Source organism: Rattus rattus, chromosome 3 (genome assembly GCF_011064425.1).
Source record: "Rattus rattus isolate New Zealand chromosome 3, Rrattus_CSIRO_v1, whole genome shotgun sequence".
Taxonomy (NCBI): domain Eukaryota; kingdom Metazoa; phylum Chordata; class Mammalia; order Rodentia; family Muridae; genus Rattus; species Rattus rattus.
The window spans coordinates 172,223,647-172,237,908 of NC_046156.1; the positions used below are offsets into that span (position 1 = coordinate 172,223,647).

General features: G+C 43.5%; 1 protein-coding gene and 1 pseudogene across 1 annotated transcript in view; both read right to left on the minus strand.

Annotated features, from left to right (window-relative positions):
• Nucleotides 1–258: 258 nt before the first annotated feature.
• LOC116896005 lies at nt 259–1,684 on the minus strand (annotated as a pseudogene).
• An 11,572-nt stretch (nt 1,685–13,256) lies between these two features.
• Cplane1 (ciliogenesis and planar polarity effector 1) overlaps nt 13,257–14,262 on the minus strand; it is a 97,205-nt gene continuing 96,199 nt past the window's right edge. The window contains exon 53 of the mRNA XM_032898803.1: nt 13,257–13,695. Within this exon, the coding sequence (XP_032754694.1) occupies nt 13,522–13,695 (174 nt within the window). The 3' untranslated portion in view covers nt 13,257–13,521. The remainder of the gene's footprint in view (nt 13,696–14,262) is intronic.

Sequence of the window (14,262 nt, forward strand, 5' to 3'; positions counted from 1 at the left end):
GATCGAGATTAATGGAGCTCTGAGTCCATTTTCCTATGGTTCTCCAGGCCCTCAACAATCAACTTCAGAAATGCGCCTGTCAGACTTGATAACGCCCTCTACCACAGACTGATTTGTTAAATACCACCCCTCCCTTGCCCCTCTGCCTTCAAGCGTACTCCCTAGAGTAGAACAAGCAGGGAAGACCTATCTATTGGGAAGAACACCTAACACTTTTCCAGGGTAGAATTCTGGTTAGTCCAAAAAGGGCCCTTCTTTTCAGGGCTGCAGGAAATGAGACAATGCAACTTTATAATATCGGCGGCGTTTATTTGGAGCAAATTCAGCTCCAGGAGCTGGATGGTTGAATGCAGGAGGAGTTTCACCAATTGCTCCAGTTCCTTCCATTGTAGCAGCTTGGCCAAAACGTTCAGTTGTTGTTGGGGTCAATCCCAGGGCTCCATCTGGCATCATAGTGGCAGGTCCTGGAGGAGCTGGAGTACCTGGTGGCACAGGAGCAGGGGGCATGGCGCCTCTGCTGTTTATGTCCATAGCACCTCCCATAGCCATTTGCTCATCCGTATCTCTTGTTCTCTCGCATCAGGGAAGGTTCCCTTGAATCCTTCCTGCTGCCCTCGAATCACTTCTTGCTGTTGCCGCATCTCTTCCTCACGGGGCCTGCGTTCCTCTTCCTGCCTGAGTTCTAACCGCTATCGCTTCTGAACCTCTTGGTTATGCAGCTCCTCCGTTCTTCGAAGCTCTTCTTGACGTCTCATCAAATCCTGCCTCATTAGCATAACGTGGTGCTCACGGAGTGCTGCCTCCGTCTCCAGCTTCTCACGAGCCTCCTTGATGTTCCAGTCCTCCTGATCCTGCTGTTGCTTCTCCATCTCAATGAGAGCCTTCCGGCACATGGCATACTCCTCAAAGGACCCAGGCTGTGCAAATCTGGGTGGCTGTTCTCTCTCCTTGTGAAATTGCTGGTTTTTTATAACCAGCTCCTTCGGAAGTCCCTCTTCATCATCTAACTGGTCCATAGGCTCCACAGTCACAGGCCGAGGAAATGTGGTTAGCAAGAAGGAGCCTTCACTGCATCTGTCCAGAGCTTTCCGAGCAGCTGGCTTCCCTGAGAGCTCAACAGTGCCTTTCCCTGAGGGCCTTTCTCTGTCCTCCACAGTGACTACAGCCCTCTCACCCGGCCAAAACCAGAAAAGGCTTCTTTCAGTAGTTCGTTGGACACGTACTGAGGAAGGTTTTGGACCGTAAGGGATGACTGTGACAGGCTAGGAGTATGCACAGCTGCTTTCCACGGAGTGGCAGATTTTCCAGCTCCACTTTGGCAATTTCCGTGAGGGTTTGTGTTTCCAAGCAAATAAAGCCAAAGCCCTTATCCTTATGAATGAAAACTTTGCCTGCTTTTCCTTAAAAACTTCTCAAAAAGTTTCCTCATTTCCTCTTCAGTGATGTCAGGGGGAAGATTGCCCACAAAGAGATGGCTACATTGGGTAAAGTTCTCTCCTGTTTCCCTAAAATTCTTCAGGCCAATAGTCAAGCCTTCGTTTTGGCTGATGGTCTGCTGTCTATTTGCAGGTATTGGTAGAGGATGGTGGTGGTGGTGGTGATGGTGGTGATGGTGGTGATGCTGATGGCTCTTCCTTGGAGTATGACTCTGTTTCTCCAAGTGAAAGGTTTTACTGATCTTCATTTTTGCACCCTTGACTTCAATTTGAACACAGCAAAGTGTCTGCCTCCCTGTCCTCTCTAACCCGGGTGCCTCTGCACACAGTTCTTTGCTCAGAGTAAGGGTGACACTGCATGGCCTCCACCATCCCGTGAAACGAGTGAGTGACCGCCGAAATCCTTCTGTTTTATTTAGAAGGCTTCTAGGTGAGCAAGTCACTTGAAGGCTCCATGCCTAGAACAAAATGAGCCACTGTACCAGCAACAGCACAGTTCAAGGCTGGACTCCACTTTAAGTCAAGCAATGGCCACTGTGTTACATCAGTACTCACATAAAAGAGAAGAAAACAAAAGTAGCGTAAGTCATAAGGTTGGAAATTGTTAGTGGAGAGGCTCTGGAGACATGCAGTGAGGAAAGGGCTCTCAAGAGAGGGAACCAAGACCCATAAAGCAGAAATAGGAGTCTCTTTCCGAAAATGAGAAAGGTTTCCTATCACAAGACAACAGCTAGGCCCTGGCTCCCAGGCAGGAGGCAGGGAAGAAGCAGGACGTGGCCACCAATGCTCACATTGATGTAAACTCAACAGTTAGCTAGAAATTTGTAGACAATGCCTTAATCTGTGAGAAGGGAGGCTGCTGCTGATATGGTCATCTCCATAGCAGCTAGGTTTTAACTGTGGGCTTGTTCTCTGGAAGCACACCCAGGCCTGTTGTCTTTACTTCTCAGATGATGTTTTGTTCAGGAAATTTTCCCCAGTGGCCATGTGTTCTAGACTCTTCCCCACTTTTTCTTCTATTAGTTTCAGTGTATCTGGTTTGATGCGGAGGTCCTTGATCCACTTGGACTTAAGCTTTGTACATGGTGACAAGAATGGATTGATTTGCATTCTTCTACATGCTGACCTCCAGTTGAATCAGCACCATTTGTTGAAAATGCTATCTTTTTTCCATTGGATGGTTTTGGCTCCTTTGTGAAAGATCAAATGACCATAGGTGTGAGGGCTCATTTGTGGGTCTTCAATTCTATTCCATTGATTTATCTGTCTGTCTCTGTACCAATACCATACAGTTTTGTTTTGTTTTGTTTTTATCACTATTGCTCTGTAATACAGCTTGAGGTCAGGGATGGTGATTCCCCCAGAAGTTCTTTTGTTGTTGAGTATAGTTTTTGCTATCCTGGGTTTTTTTGTTATTCCAAATGAATTTGCAAATTGTTCTTTCTAACTCTATGAAAAATTGAGTTGGAATTTTGATGGGCATTTGCATTGAATCTGTAGACTGCTTTTGGCAAAATGGCCATTTTTACTATATTAATCCTGCCATGAGCATGGGAGGTCTTTCCATCTTCTGAGATCTTCTTCAATTTCTTTCTTCAGAGATTTGAAGTTCTTGTCATACAGATTTTTTCACTTGCTTAGTTAAAGTTACACCAAGGTATTTTCTATTATTTGGGACTATTGTGAAGGGTGTCATTTCCCTAATTTCTTTCTCATCCTGTTTATCCTTTGAGTAGAGGAAGGCTACTGATTTGAGTTAATTTTATACCCAGTCACTTTGCTGAAGGTGTTTATCAGGCTTAGTAAGTCTTTGGTGGAACTTTTGGGGTCACATAAGTATACTATCATTATCATTTGCAAATAATGATATTTTGACTTCTTCCTTTCCAATTTGTATCCCTTTGACCTCCTCTTGTTGTCTGATAGCTCTGGCTAGGACTTTGAGTACTATATTGAATAAGTAGGGAGAGAGTGTGCAGTCTTGTCTAGTCCAATTTTAGTGGGATTCCTTTAAGTTTCTCTCCATTTAGTTTGATGTTGGCTAATGGTTTGCTATATATTGCTTTTACTATGTTTAGGTATGGGCCTTAAATTCATGATCTTTCCAGGACTTTTATCATGAAGGGGTGTTGAATTTTGTCAAATGCTTTCTCAGCATCTAATGAAATGATCATGTGTTTTTTCCTTGAGTTTGTTTATATAATGGATTATGTTGATGGATTCCCATATATTGAACCATCTCTGCATCCCTGGGATGAAGCCTATTTGATCATAATGGATGATCATTTTGATGTGTTCATGAATTTGGTTTGCAAGAATTTTATTATTTTTGTGTCGATACTCATAAGGGAAATTGGTCTGAAGTTCTCTTTCTTTGTTGGGTCTTTGTGTGGTTTAGGTATAAGAGTAATTGTGGCCTCATAGAAGGAATTCAGTAGTGCTCCATCTGTTTCAATTTTGTGGAATAGTTTGGATAGTATTGGTATGAGGTCTTCTATGAAGGTATGATAGAATTCTGCACTAAACCCGTCTGGACCTGGGCTCTTTTTGGTTGGGAGACCTTTAATGACCTATTTCGTTAGGAGGTATGGGGTTGTTTAAATGGTTTATCTGTTCCTGATTTAACTTCGGTACCTGGTATTTGTCTAGAAAATTGTCCACTTCATCCAGTTTTCAAGTTTTGTTGAATATAGGCTTTTGTAGTAGGATCTGATTTTTTTAATTTCCTCAGATTCTATTAGGTCTCCTTTTTCATTTCTGATTTTGTTAATCTGGACACACTCTCTGTGTCCTCTGGTTAGTCTGGCTAAGGGTTTATCTTGTTGATTCTCTCAAAAAACCAGCTCCTGGTTTTGTTTTTGTATAGTCTTTTTTGTTTCTACTTGGTTGATTTCAGCCCTGAGTTTGATTATTTCCTGCTGTCTACTCATCTTGGGTGTATTTGCTTCTTTTTCTTTTTCTTCTAGACCTTTTAGGTGTGCTGTCAAGCTGCTAATGTTATGCTCTCTCCAGTTTCTTTTTAGAGGCACTCAGAGCTATGATTTTTCCTCTTATCACAGTTTCATTGTGTCCCATAAGTTTGGTATGTTGTGCCTTCATTTTCATTAAATTCTGAAAAGTCTTTAATTTCTTTCTTTATTTCTTCCTTGACCAAGTTAACATTGTAAAACTTCCATGTATATGTGGGCTTTCTCTCATTTTTGTTGTTATTGAAGACTAACCTTAGTCTGTGATGATCTGGTAGGATGCATGGGATTATTTCTATCTTCCTGTATCTGTTGAGGCCTGTTTTGAGACCGATTATATGGTCAATTTTAGAGAAGGTACCATGGGGTGCTGAGAAGAAGGTGTATCCTTTTGTTTTAGGATGAAATGTTCTATAAATAACTGTAAAGTTGATTTGGTTCATAAATTCTGTTAGTTTCTCTGTTTAATTTCTGTTTCCATGATCTGTCCATTGATGAGAGTGGGGTGTTGAAATCTCCTATTATTGTGTGAGGTGCAATGTGTGATTTGAGCTTTAGTAAGGTTTCTTTTATGTATGTAGGTACCCTTGTATTTGGAGCATAGATATTTAGGATTGAGAGTTCATCTTGGTGGATTTTTCCTTTGATTAATATGAAGTGTCCTTCCTTATCTTTTTTGATAACTTTTGGTTGAAAGTCAATTTTATTCGATATTACAATGGCTATTCCAGCTTGTTTCTTTGGGCCATCTGCTTGAAAAGTTGTTTTCCAGCCATTTACTCTGAGGTAGTGTCTATCTTTATCTCTGAGGTGTGTTTCCTGCATGCAGCAAAATGCTGGGTCCTCTTTACATATCCAGTCTGTTAGTCTATGTCTTTTTATTGGGGAATTGAAATCCATTGATATTAAGAGATATTAATGAATAGTGATTGTTGCTTCCTGTAATTTCTGTTGTTAGAGCTGGAATTATGTGTGTCTATTTTCTTTTGGTGTCGTTGCAAGATTACTCTTTTTCTAGGGTGTAGTTTCCTGCTTTGTGTTGGAGTTTTCCATCTATTTTCCTTTGTAGGGGCTGGATTTGTAGAAAGATGTTGTATAAATTTGGTTTAGTCATGGAATATCTTAGTTTCTCCATCTATGTTATTTGAGTTTGCTGGATATAGTAGCCTGGGCTGGCATTTGTGTTCTCTTAGGATCTGTATGACATCTGCCCAGGATCTTCTGCCTTTCATAGTCTCTAGTGAGAAATCTGGTGTAATTCTGATAGGTCTGCCTTTATATGTTACTTGACCTTTTCCCCTTACTGCTTTTAATATTCTTTCTTTGCTTTGTGCATTTGATGTTTTGACTATTACGTGACGTGAGGAATTTCCTTTTTGGTCCTATCTATTTGGAGTTCTGTAGGTTTCTTCTATGTTTATGGGAATCTCTTTCTTTAGGTTAGGGAAGTTTTCTTCTATAATTTTGTTGAAGATATTTACTGGCCCTTTAAGTTGGGAGTTTTCACTCTCTTCTATACCTATTATCCTTAGGTTTGATCGCCTCATTGTGTCCTGGACTTCCTGGATATTTGGGGTTAGAAGCATTTTGTGTTTTGTGTTCTTTGGTTGTGTCAATGCTTTCTATGGTATCTTCTGACCCTGAGATTCTCTCTTCTATCTCTTGTATTCTGTTGGTGATGCGTCCATCTATGCCTCCTGATCTTGTCCCTAGGTTTTCTCTCTCTAGTGTTGTCTCCCTTTGTGCTTTCTTGTTTCTATTTCCATTTTTATATCCTGGATGGTTTTGTTCAATTCCTTCACCTGTTTGGTTATGTTTTCCTGTAACTCTTTAAGGGATTCTTTAAGGGATTTTTGTGTTCCCTCTTAAAGGGCTTCTACTTGTTTACTTGTGTTGTCCTGTATTTCTTTAAGGGAGTTATTTATATCCTTCTTAAAGTCCTCCATCATCATCATAAAATGTGATTTTTAAATCCAAATCTTGCTTTTCTGGTGTGTTTGGATATCCAGTATTTGCTTTGGTGGGAGAACTGGGCTCTGATGCTGCCAAGTGTCTTGGTTTCTGTTGCTTAGGTTCCTGTGCTTGCCTCTCACCATCAGGTTGTCTCTGGTGTTGAGTTTGTCTTACTGTCTCTTACAGTGGCTAGACCGTCCTGTAGGCCTGTATGTCAGCACTCCTGTAGACCTGTTTTCTTTCAGCTGGATCTGGGAACAGAGAGCTGCTCCTGGGTTTGTGTGACCTGAAGCCTCCAGGCAGGTTGCTTGGTGCAGAAGAGTTGGTCTTACCTCTGCTCTTTGGTGTATATGTGCTCCTGGCAACTGTTTTCAGCTCTTGGTGTAGGCAAAAACCCAAGGGTCTTGGCCCTGACTGCTCCTAAGTCCCAGTGCCCAGAGGGCACAGATGGCATTAGGCCATTTCCTCTTGGGTCAAGAATGTGGACAGAAAGTAGTTGTCTCCTCTGAGTTCTCAGGATTGTCCGCACTTCTGAGGGTCCAGCTCTCTCCCCCACAGGATTTGGGTGCAGGGAGCTGTGGGACCAGTTTGGTTCAGTTCAGTTCAGTTCCAAGTGTAGGCAGAAACCCACCAACTCTATCCTTTGTTACCCTGTCCACTCTCCATGTTACACGGAGGCAGGTTCTAACCTATCATGGTTTAGATTTTTAAAATCATTCTTTTTCTTCCTATATACTGGGAAAGCCCTGTACCGATGAGCTGTAAGTCCCCTTGTCTGGGCATCTTGGATTCTCCCTTTCATGATATGGATTCCCTTCTGATGCTGATGCCTGCCTGTCCACTTAAACATTAGTGAAAGGCACTACTTTGACACATGTGGCTTCAGTATGGAGTTTACACTTAAGGCCGGTGGTTAAAAAGCTTTTTTTCTGTAAGGTAGAAAATGCTTTAGGTTTCCCATGCTTATGCCCTGTGTTGTAACCTCACAACCTTGGGTCACACATAAGCAGGGGGAGGGCACATTCCACGAAAACCTTATTTGTAAAGGCAATCATAGGAAGCAGGGGAGATTTGGCCAAGGAACTGCTGTCCACTGTGTTTATGTAGTCAGATGCAAAGCTGGGCTCTTTCCTGTCATTGCCCCTAGTAAGCTTTTTGATTTGCTTTGTTGTCTTGTTTTTCCCCGTGTAGCCCTGGCTGTCCTGGCACTCACTCTGTCCGGGCTGGCCTTGGAGATCAGGCTGCCCTTGGAGATCTGCCTGCCTCTGCCTCCCAAGTGCTGGGAGCGCACCACCACCACCTGCTGCCCCAGTAATCCTTTACATTAAACTTACTGAAGTGAGTTGTCGTGACTCGCTCCTTCATATATTGCAATAGAAGAGAACCATCTCCCTTGGTTAATCTCTGATCTGCACAGCACACCATGGCTCATGTGCATCTCCCACACAAAAGTGAATAAAAGCATAAAAGACGTAAAAAAAAAGTTTGTGTAATATTCGTCTGCAGAGCCAAGAGGCCCCAGGAGATGAAGGCTCAGGTTGCTTGTCCCGAGTCAACCATCTTCTTTTTTTTTTTTAAAATTCATTTTGAGGGGTGTTTTTTTGTTGTTGTTTTGTTTTGTTTTTTGTTTTCATGTTGTTTCAGGGGTTCAGGGGTTTATATTAGTTCTTTGAGAATTTTGTACACAGTGTTTCCATCATATCCATCCCTTACTCCTTTCCTTAGCTACACAACTTGGTCTTTTTTTCACCAATTAAATTTGTGCTGCTCATATATTCTCTGGATGTGTGGCCTTCCACTGGAGTGTACGTAACCTCCTACAGATAACACTCTTGTAGAAAACGGACTCTTTTCTCCCAGCAGCTACCAACTGCATATAGCTCCTTAGCTAGGAGTGGGACCTCATGCGGACTGTCTCTCTGCATACTGACATTTGGTCTGTATTGAGCTTGGGCTGGTCTTGTGTTTGCTGTCATAACTGCTGAGTTCTTATGTGCAACAGCTCTGCCATAACCAAAAGACTGTTCCTTGTATTCTTTCCTGCCTCTGATTCTTATGATCTTTCTACCCCCTTTCACAATGGTCCGAGCCCTGGGGTATGTGCGATATATATGTCCCATTTAGAGATGGGCATTCCTTGGCCTTGTGTGGAACTGTTTTAATTACCATCTACTACAAATAGAAGCTTCTCTGAAGTTGGCATGCATTGATCTATGTGCATAGCCTTACATAAGTCATTAGCTAAGTGACCACTGGTTAAATATTATGCCCACTTAGCAGAATAGTAATAGGTTCTCCGCTAGAACTCTTTGGTCACGAGTTCCTGGTGTCAGGCATGGGTTTCATGTCATGGACTGGGGCTTATATTCAACCAGAAAGTGGTTATCTACTGATGTCTGTGCCACTATTGTACCAGTGGACACGTCTTTCCATGCCAGTCAATAGCTGCCAAGATTCACAGGTTGATGACTACTTTTCTTTAATAGCATGCGCAGTGCCTCCCGGCACCATGAAAGCTAGACCAGTAGGGATAATGATGTTCCCACGTAATTTTCAAGTTCTTTCCATGCTGTGACTCCAGTGCATAGGGACTTTAGCTATAGGTCTGTACGGTGACTGGGTTTCTATTGTTCAGCGTGTGATGAGTATTAGGAGCATTATGGCTCTATCACAGGGTGAATTCTCTTTTAACTCTATATATTTTTAACCTTTTACGGAAGCTTCTATGGTAGTAGGTAGTATCCAAATAACCTTTTTTTTTTTTTTTTTGGAATTTTCTATCCATCCATATTCCCTTTGTACACTGCTTTCTTCCCTGACCCCAATTAAATTCTTCCTTGTCTATTACTCCACTTTAAGCCCTTGAAGCATTCCTTTCTAGCTTCTCTCCCTTAAAGGTAATCCCCATGTAGCCTCTTAATAATTTCTGACCTCTATGGGTATTCCAAACAAAACATACAACTTAAGATTCAAAGCTAACATCAACAAATGAGAGAAACTGTGGTATTTATCTTTCTGGTTTGAGTTCCCTCACTCAGAATCAGTTCTTCCAGACCCATTCATTTACCCATGGATTTCATTTTGCTTAACTGAATAAATTGTATAAGTATACCATTTTCATTTCCATGCATCAACTGGTGGCTGTCTGGGTATTTCCCCTGATCCATTAGGGTATTTTATTTGTTTGTGATTTGTTTTGTATGAGTGCTTTGTATGAATGTTTTATGAGTGTTTTGCCTATACAGTTAATTGTATGTGCTCACATGTATGCCTGGTACCCCTAAAAGACAGCAGGTGCCCTGGAAATATCCATTAAGTAATGGATAATTGTGAAGCATTATGTGGTTGCTGGGAAAAGAACCCAGATCTTCTGCAAGCACAATGAAATATATATTTTATTTCACCTCAGATTTTATATATATATGTATATTCATTCTTCTGGTGCACATATACACACACACACACATATATAACTATCTATATATATATATATTTATATATATATTTGAACCATCTCCCCAGCCTCAAGGAATTAATTTTTATGGAGGGCGATATAAATTTAGTTTCACTTCTTCTTATACCTTTTTTTTTTTTTTTTTTTTTTTCGAGCTGAGGACAACAGGGCCTTGCTGGTAAAGCTTGGTAGGCAAGCGCTCTATCACTGAGCTAAATCCCCAACCCCTTCTTATAACTTTTATTGATTCTTTGTGAATTTGCATCATGTATCCCAACCTCCTCACTATCTCTCCCCTCCATATCTGCCCTCCACCCTCCAACCTCCTGCCACACACACACACACACACACACACACACACACACAAACCTTGCAGTGGAAGCTGCAGTGTGTCAAGCAATAGACCCTTTTGTCCATACATCTTTACTTGGTTGCAATGAGTCTCTGGTTTAGTTCGAGGCCTCTGGCTTCTGCTACGCTATCAATGCTGGATCCTTCCTAGAGTCCTCTAGGACATCCTCTTGTTGCTCTCTATCATAGAGATCCTGCAGCTTTGGCTCTGCAGAACTGGCTCCTTCATGCACTCCTGATGTAGAAACGTCTAGTTCTTTGGAAAGTTATGTGAAATGATGCTTTGCTGGGGCACACAGGTGAAAGGATGCTTGGATATAGCAGACACGTGAAATGACACTCTTATAAAGGAGTATAAATATGACCGCACAGACAGTGGGAGATGAGCACTGAGCATGGCTTTGCTCTGCCTTGATATTCTTCCATAAAGACATGCATGTATTGGTTTGCGTTACATAATGTTGTTGAGCTCAACTTGTGATAACGCCACCATTGAGAGTTTGCCCAAGAATTGCTCATGAAGTAGCCTTGCCTCAGCTCAGTTGGGGAGCTTTGAGGTTCCTTCAGGACTGAACTAGAGCTGCCTGGTGTCTGCCTGCCGAGAGGACGGGTCTGCAGCTGCTGGGTTGTATTTGGTGTTTGCTTCAGGACTCAACTGCTGCCAAAGAAGATCAAGCTCACCCCAAAAGAATACGCTGAACAGGCCCACTTCCCCCACATCCTAATAACTCTTCTCTTCCACTGCCTCTGCTGGGTGGTGGGCTAGAGAGGTTGAACTGTTATTAAAAGTGGGCTGCAAAGAACTTATGCCTGCACACCCCAGCAGTTCTCTGATGGGGTAAATGTTGGGGTTTAGTGGGGTTACCGGTAGGGCAAGCTCACTTGCTCTCATGCCCTTGTGGTCAGCTCTCCCTAGCTCAGAAGACCAGGGTCAGCTCTATACTGTGCTGCCCAGGCAAGGTGTGGGGCCTGCTCTCCTAGGCTTACCCCTTGGGACCAGAGCTCCCCACCCCCACTGCTGCATGGACCTGGACCCAGACATGGTCCTTGGTGATAGCCTGGGCCCAGTGTGACCACAGCCTCAGCAGCTTCTCTCTTTCCTTCCAATTTAGTGGAATGTTTTCAAGGCAAACTTACGACATTCTAAAGCTAATGGCTATCTGTTGTGACAGCTTCTCATTACTAATTTGTTTTGATTTAATCTTCTTTCTTTTGCTTAGTTTTGGGCACAAGCTTGACAGTAATTTTTTTTCCAATGACCACCTTTGTTTCGTTGATTCTATTGGATGTTTTTCGTCCTTTCATTGACTTCTACCCTGATCTCAGTGGTTTCTGTGTACTGATTTGAGGTTTGGCTTAATCTTTTCCCAGAGCTTTAGGTCTATCGTTCTTTCCTAATGCAAGAACTACAAACTTACCTTCTGGAGATACTTCTGGTGGATTCCACAGGTTGGAGGATGTGTATTTTCATTTGATTCAAAGAATTGTTTTCTTTCTTGATTTCTTGAAAGATTCAGTCTCTGAATAAAGCATACTGCTTCCTCTCCATGAGTTTATGCTTGTAGGGTTTCTCTGGGTATTTATTTGTAGTCCTATTCCATTTCAATCAGGTAAGATAGAATCATTTCAGTCTCCTGTATTTGTTGAGCCCTGCCTTGTGTCCTAATGTGGTCTACTCTGGATAAAGTCACGCGGGCTGCTGTGACGCTGTTAGCAGTGTTGGGTGGGATGTACGGGAGATGCTGCTACATTTGACCTGTGCTGTCACCTGACTAGCATATTTCTCTGTTCTGTTGTTGGGAGGACCTGTCAGTGGTGACAGAGGACTACCAAAGTCACCTGCTACTACTGCAGTGAAGTTGATCTCTGGACGGATGTCCAATGGCATGTGTCTGTACAGTGTTCTCAGCTTTTAGTTAACAGTTAAAGTGGAGTATGGAGAAGGGGGGAGTGGATTGAGAGTTGACACGGGTGAAACAGCTAAAGGAGAACGGTGGCACTGTGGGGGCCCAGAGATGAAGGTTTGTCAAGTGAAAGGAAACAGGGACAGGATGGGAAGACATAAAGGTGCGGGAAGAAGGGGTTTTACATGAACTGTGGCTTATCACGGAACAAGGTGTAGAAGCAAACACAGCCCAAGACCCTGCCTACAATCAGAAGAGAGGTGTCACAGGTCACAGACGCCAGAGTGGGAAGGAGAAGGACAAACCCTGAGGAAGTGACCTCTCAGCCAGCTGAGCTGAGCGTTACAGTCCTCAGATCCCTCTGCCATGACCTGGGCTTGATCATCACCACTGCCCTCAGAACTAGAGGGGTGGGGGAACAGGAAACTTTAGTGTTACGTCATGATTTTATTTTGTTGTGCTGGGGACCACACCCAGGGCCTTGCACACAGTAGGCAGACACTGTATCCTCAGCCCTACAATACAAGCTTATGAAAAGTGGTTGCACGCACCTCTAAAGATCGTAGGAATAAAAGTAGTTGGTTAGCTCTCCCCTATGTTACATCATGCTCTTAGTTGAAGAACGTGGAAAACATCTGAGATCACAGAGTTAGGGGTTGGGATAGTTCACAGCCTTCTCAGATAATACCACCCCAAATGACGTGTTGGAAGCTCCTGATTTTAGTCATTTTTCTGAAAATTATCTCCCAAACCATCAAGCCTCAGCCCTCTGACATTTCTAGGGCTAAGATGATCACTACAGGCCAGTGAGGTGGCTCTGCAGGGAGAAGGGGCTTGCTGCCAAGCCTAGTGACTCATTCAAGCCCTGGGGCCCACATGCCAGAGAGGACCAACTCCTGCAGGTTGTTTTGTAACCTCACCCACACTAAATCTAAGATTAGTGTTGAATCCCCAGGATTCCCAGGCCCTCGCTGTCTAAAGTGAGTACCCTTGCCTTTCTCCCAAACCTACCAGGCCAGGCAGAGCAAAGGCCTGGACCCAAGTCCAGGGTCAGTATGAAGGAAGGGGCTGGCTCCTGTCACTCCTCGCCAGTCTGCTCAGCTCAACTGCAGGATTGTAACTGAGTTTTAAAGCAGGAGGAGATTCCCCTATAAGGAAGGGATTTCTGGAAACACAGAGGATAGCAAAGGAAGTAGCAGGTACAATTTTTTATTAGAAGTAATTTAAATATTGTGAAAGCCTGGCTTGACATGTATTAAGATGAATCACATGCAAACAACCTTTCCTCATAAAAGCAATGTGACTGACACGTGTTTATTTTCTGTCTTGGAATGGTTAACCCAGAGCAGCTTATGGCTGCAGGATGTAAATTCTCATTTCTTTCAGTGTTTCACAGCCTTAGACCACAAAACTACCAGGACCACATCAGTGCCTGGAAAGAGAACGCTATGCAGGTCCTATTGGTCCAAGGCCCAGTGGACAGACAGGTTTTTTTCCTCCACGCTGGCCACCATGTCTTCGATGGCTTTCCAGTCAAGCTTGCTGAGGATGCTGCCCGTGCTCTCAGACACGCTGTCCATGCCACCCGCCAAAGAGTGCTCAGGCTCTTCCTCGTCAGCTGCTGACATGTCCTGTGCGGTGGAGAAACAGCTGTGGTCCATCGGAGAGGTACGGGGATGTGGGGATGCGGTGATGGTTGTTGAGCAATCTGCACTGACAAGGAGCTGTCTCACATGACACATGTGTGGGCATCATCTGATGGGCAGTCGAGCTGGGGTCTGGGGTCTGACACCTGCTACACAGTAATCTGTTCTCTGTACTTCCTTTTTAATGAGTAACAATGTAAGTTACGGAGAATTTTGATGGCTCAGTGTAGTGTGAAACCCTAGCAGCTGGGCATAGCAAGCATGCCTATAATGCTAGCATTCCAAAAGGGAGGCAGGAGGACCAGAAGTTCACGGAAAACCTCAACTCTACACCATGAAGCTTGTCTAGACTTCTCAAAGGGAGCTGTGGGAGTAGCAAATCAGGGTGAGAGAGCTAGCTCAGAGGTACGGGTGCTTGCTGCTCAAGTGTGAAGACCTGTGTTTAGACCTCACTATGCGCAGAGGAAACCCAAATGTGGCTGCGTGCACACAGGATGAGCATGGGGACTTGCTAGCCTGACAGTGCGTCACAGACAGTGAGCTCCAGGCTCG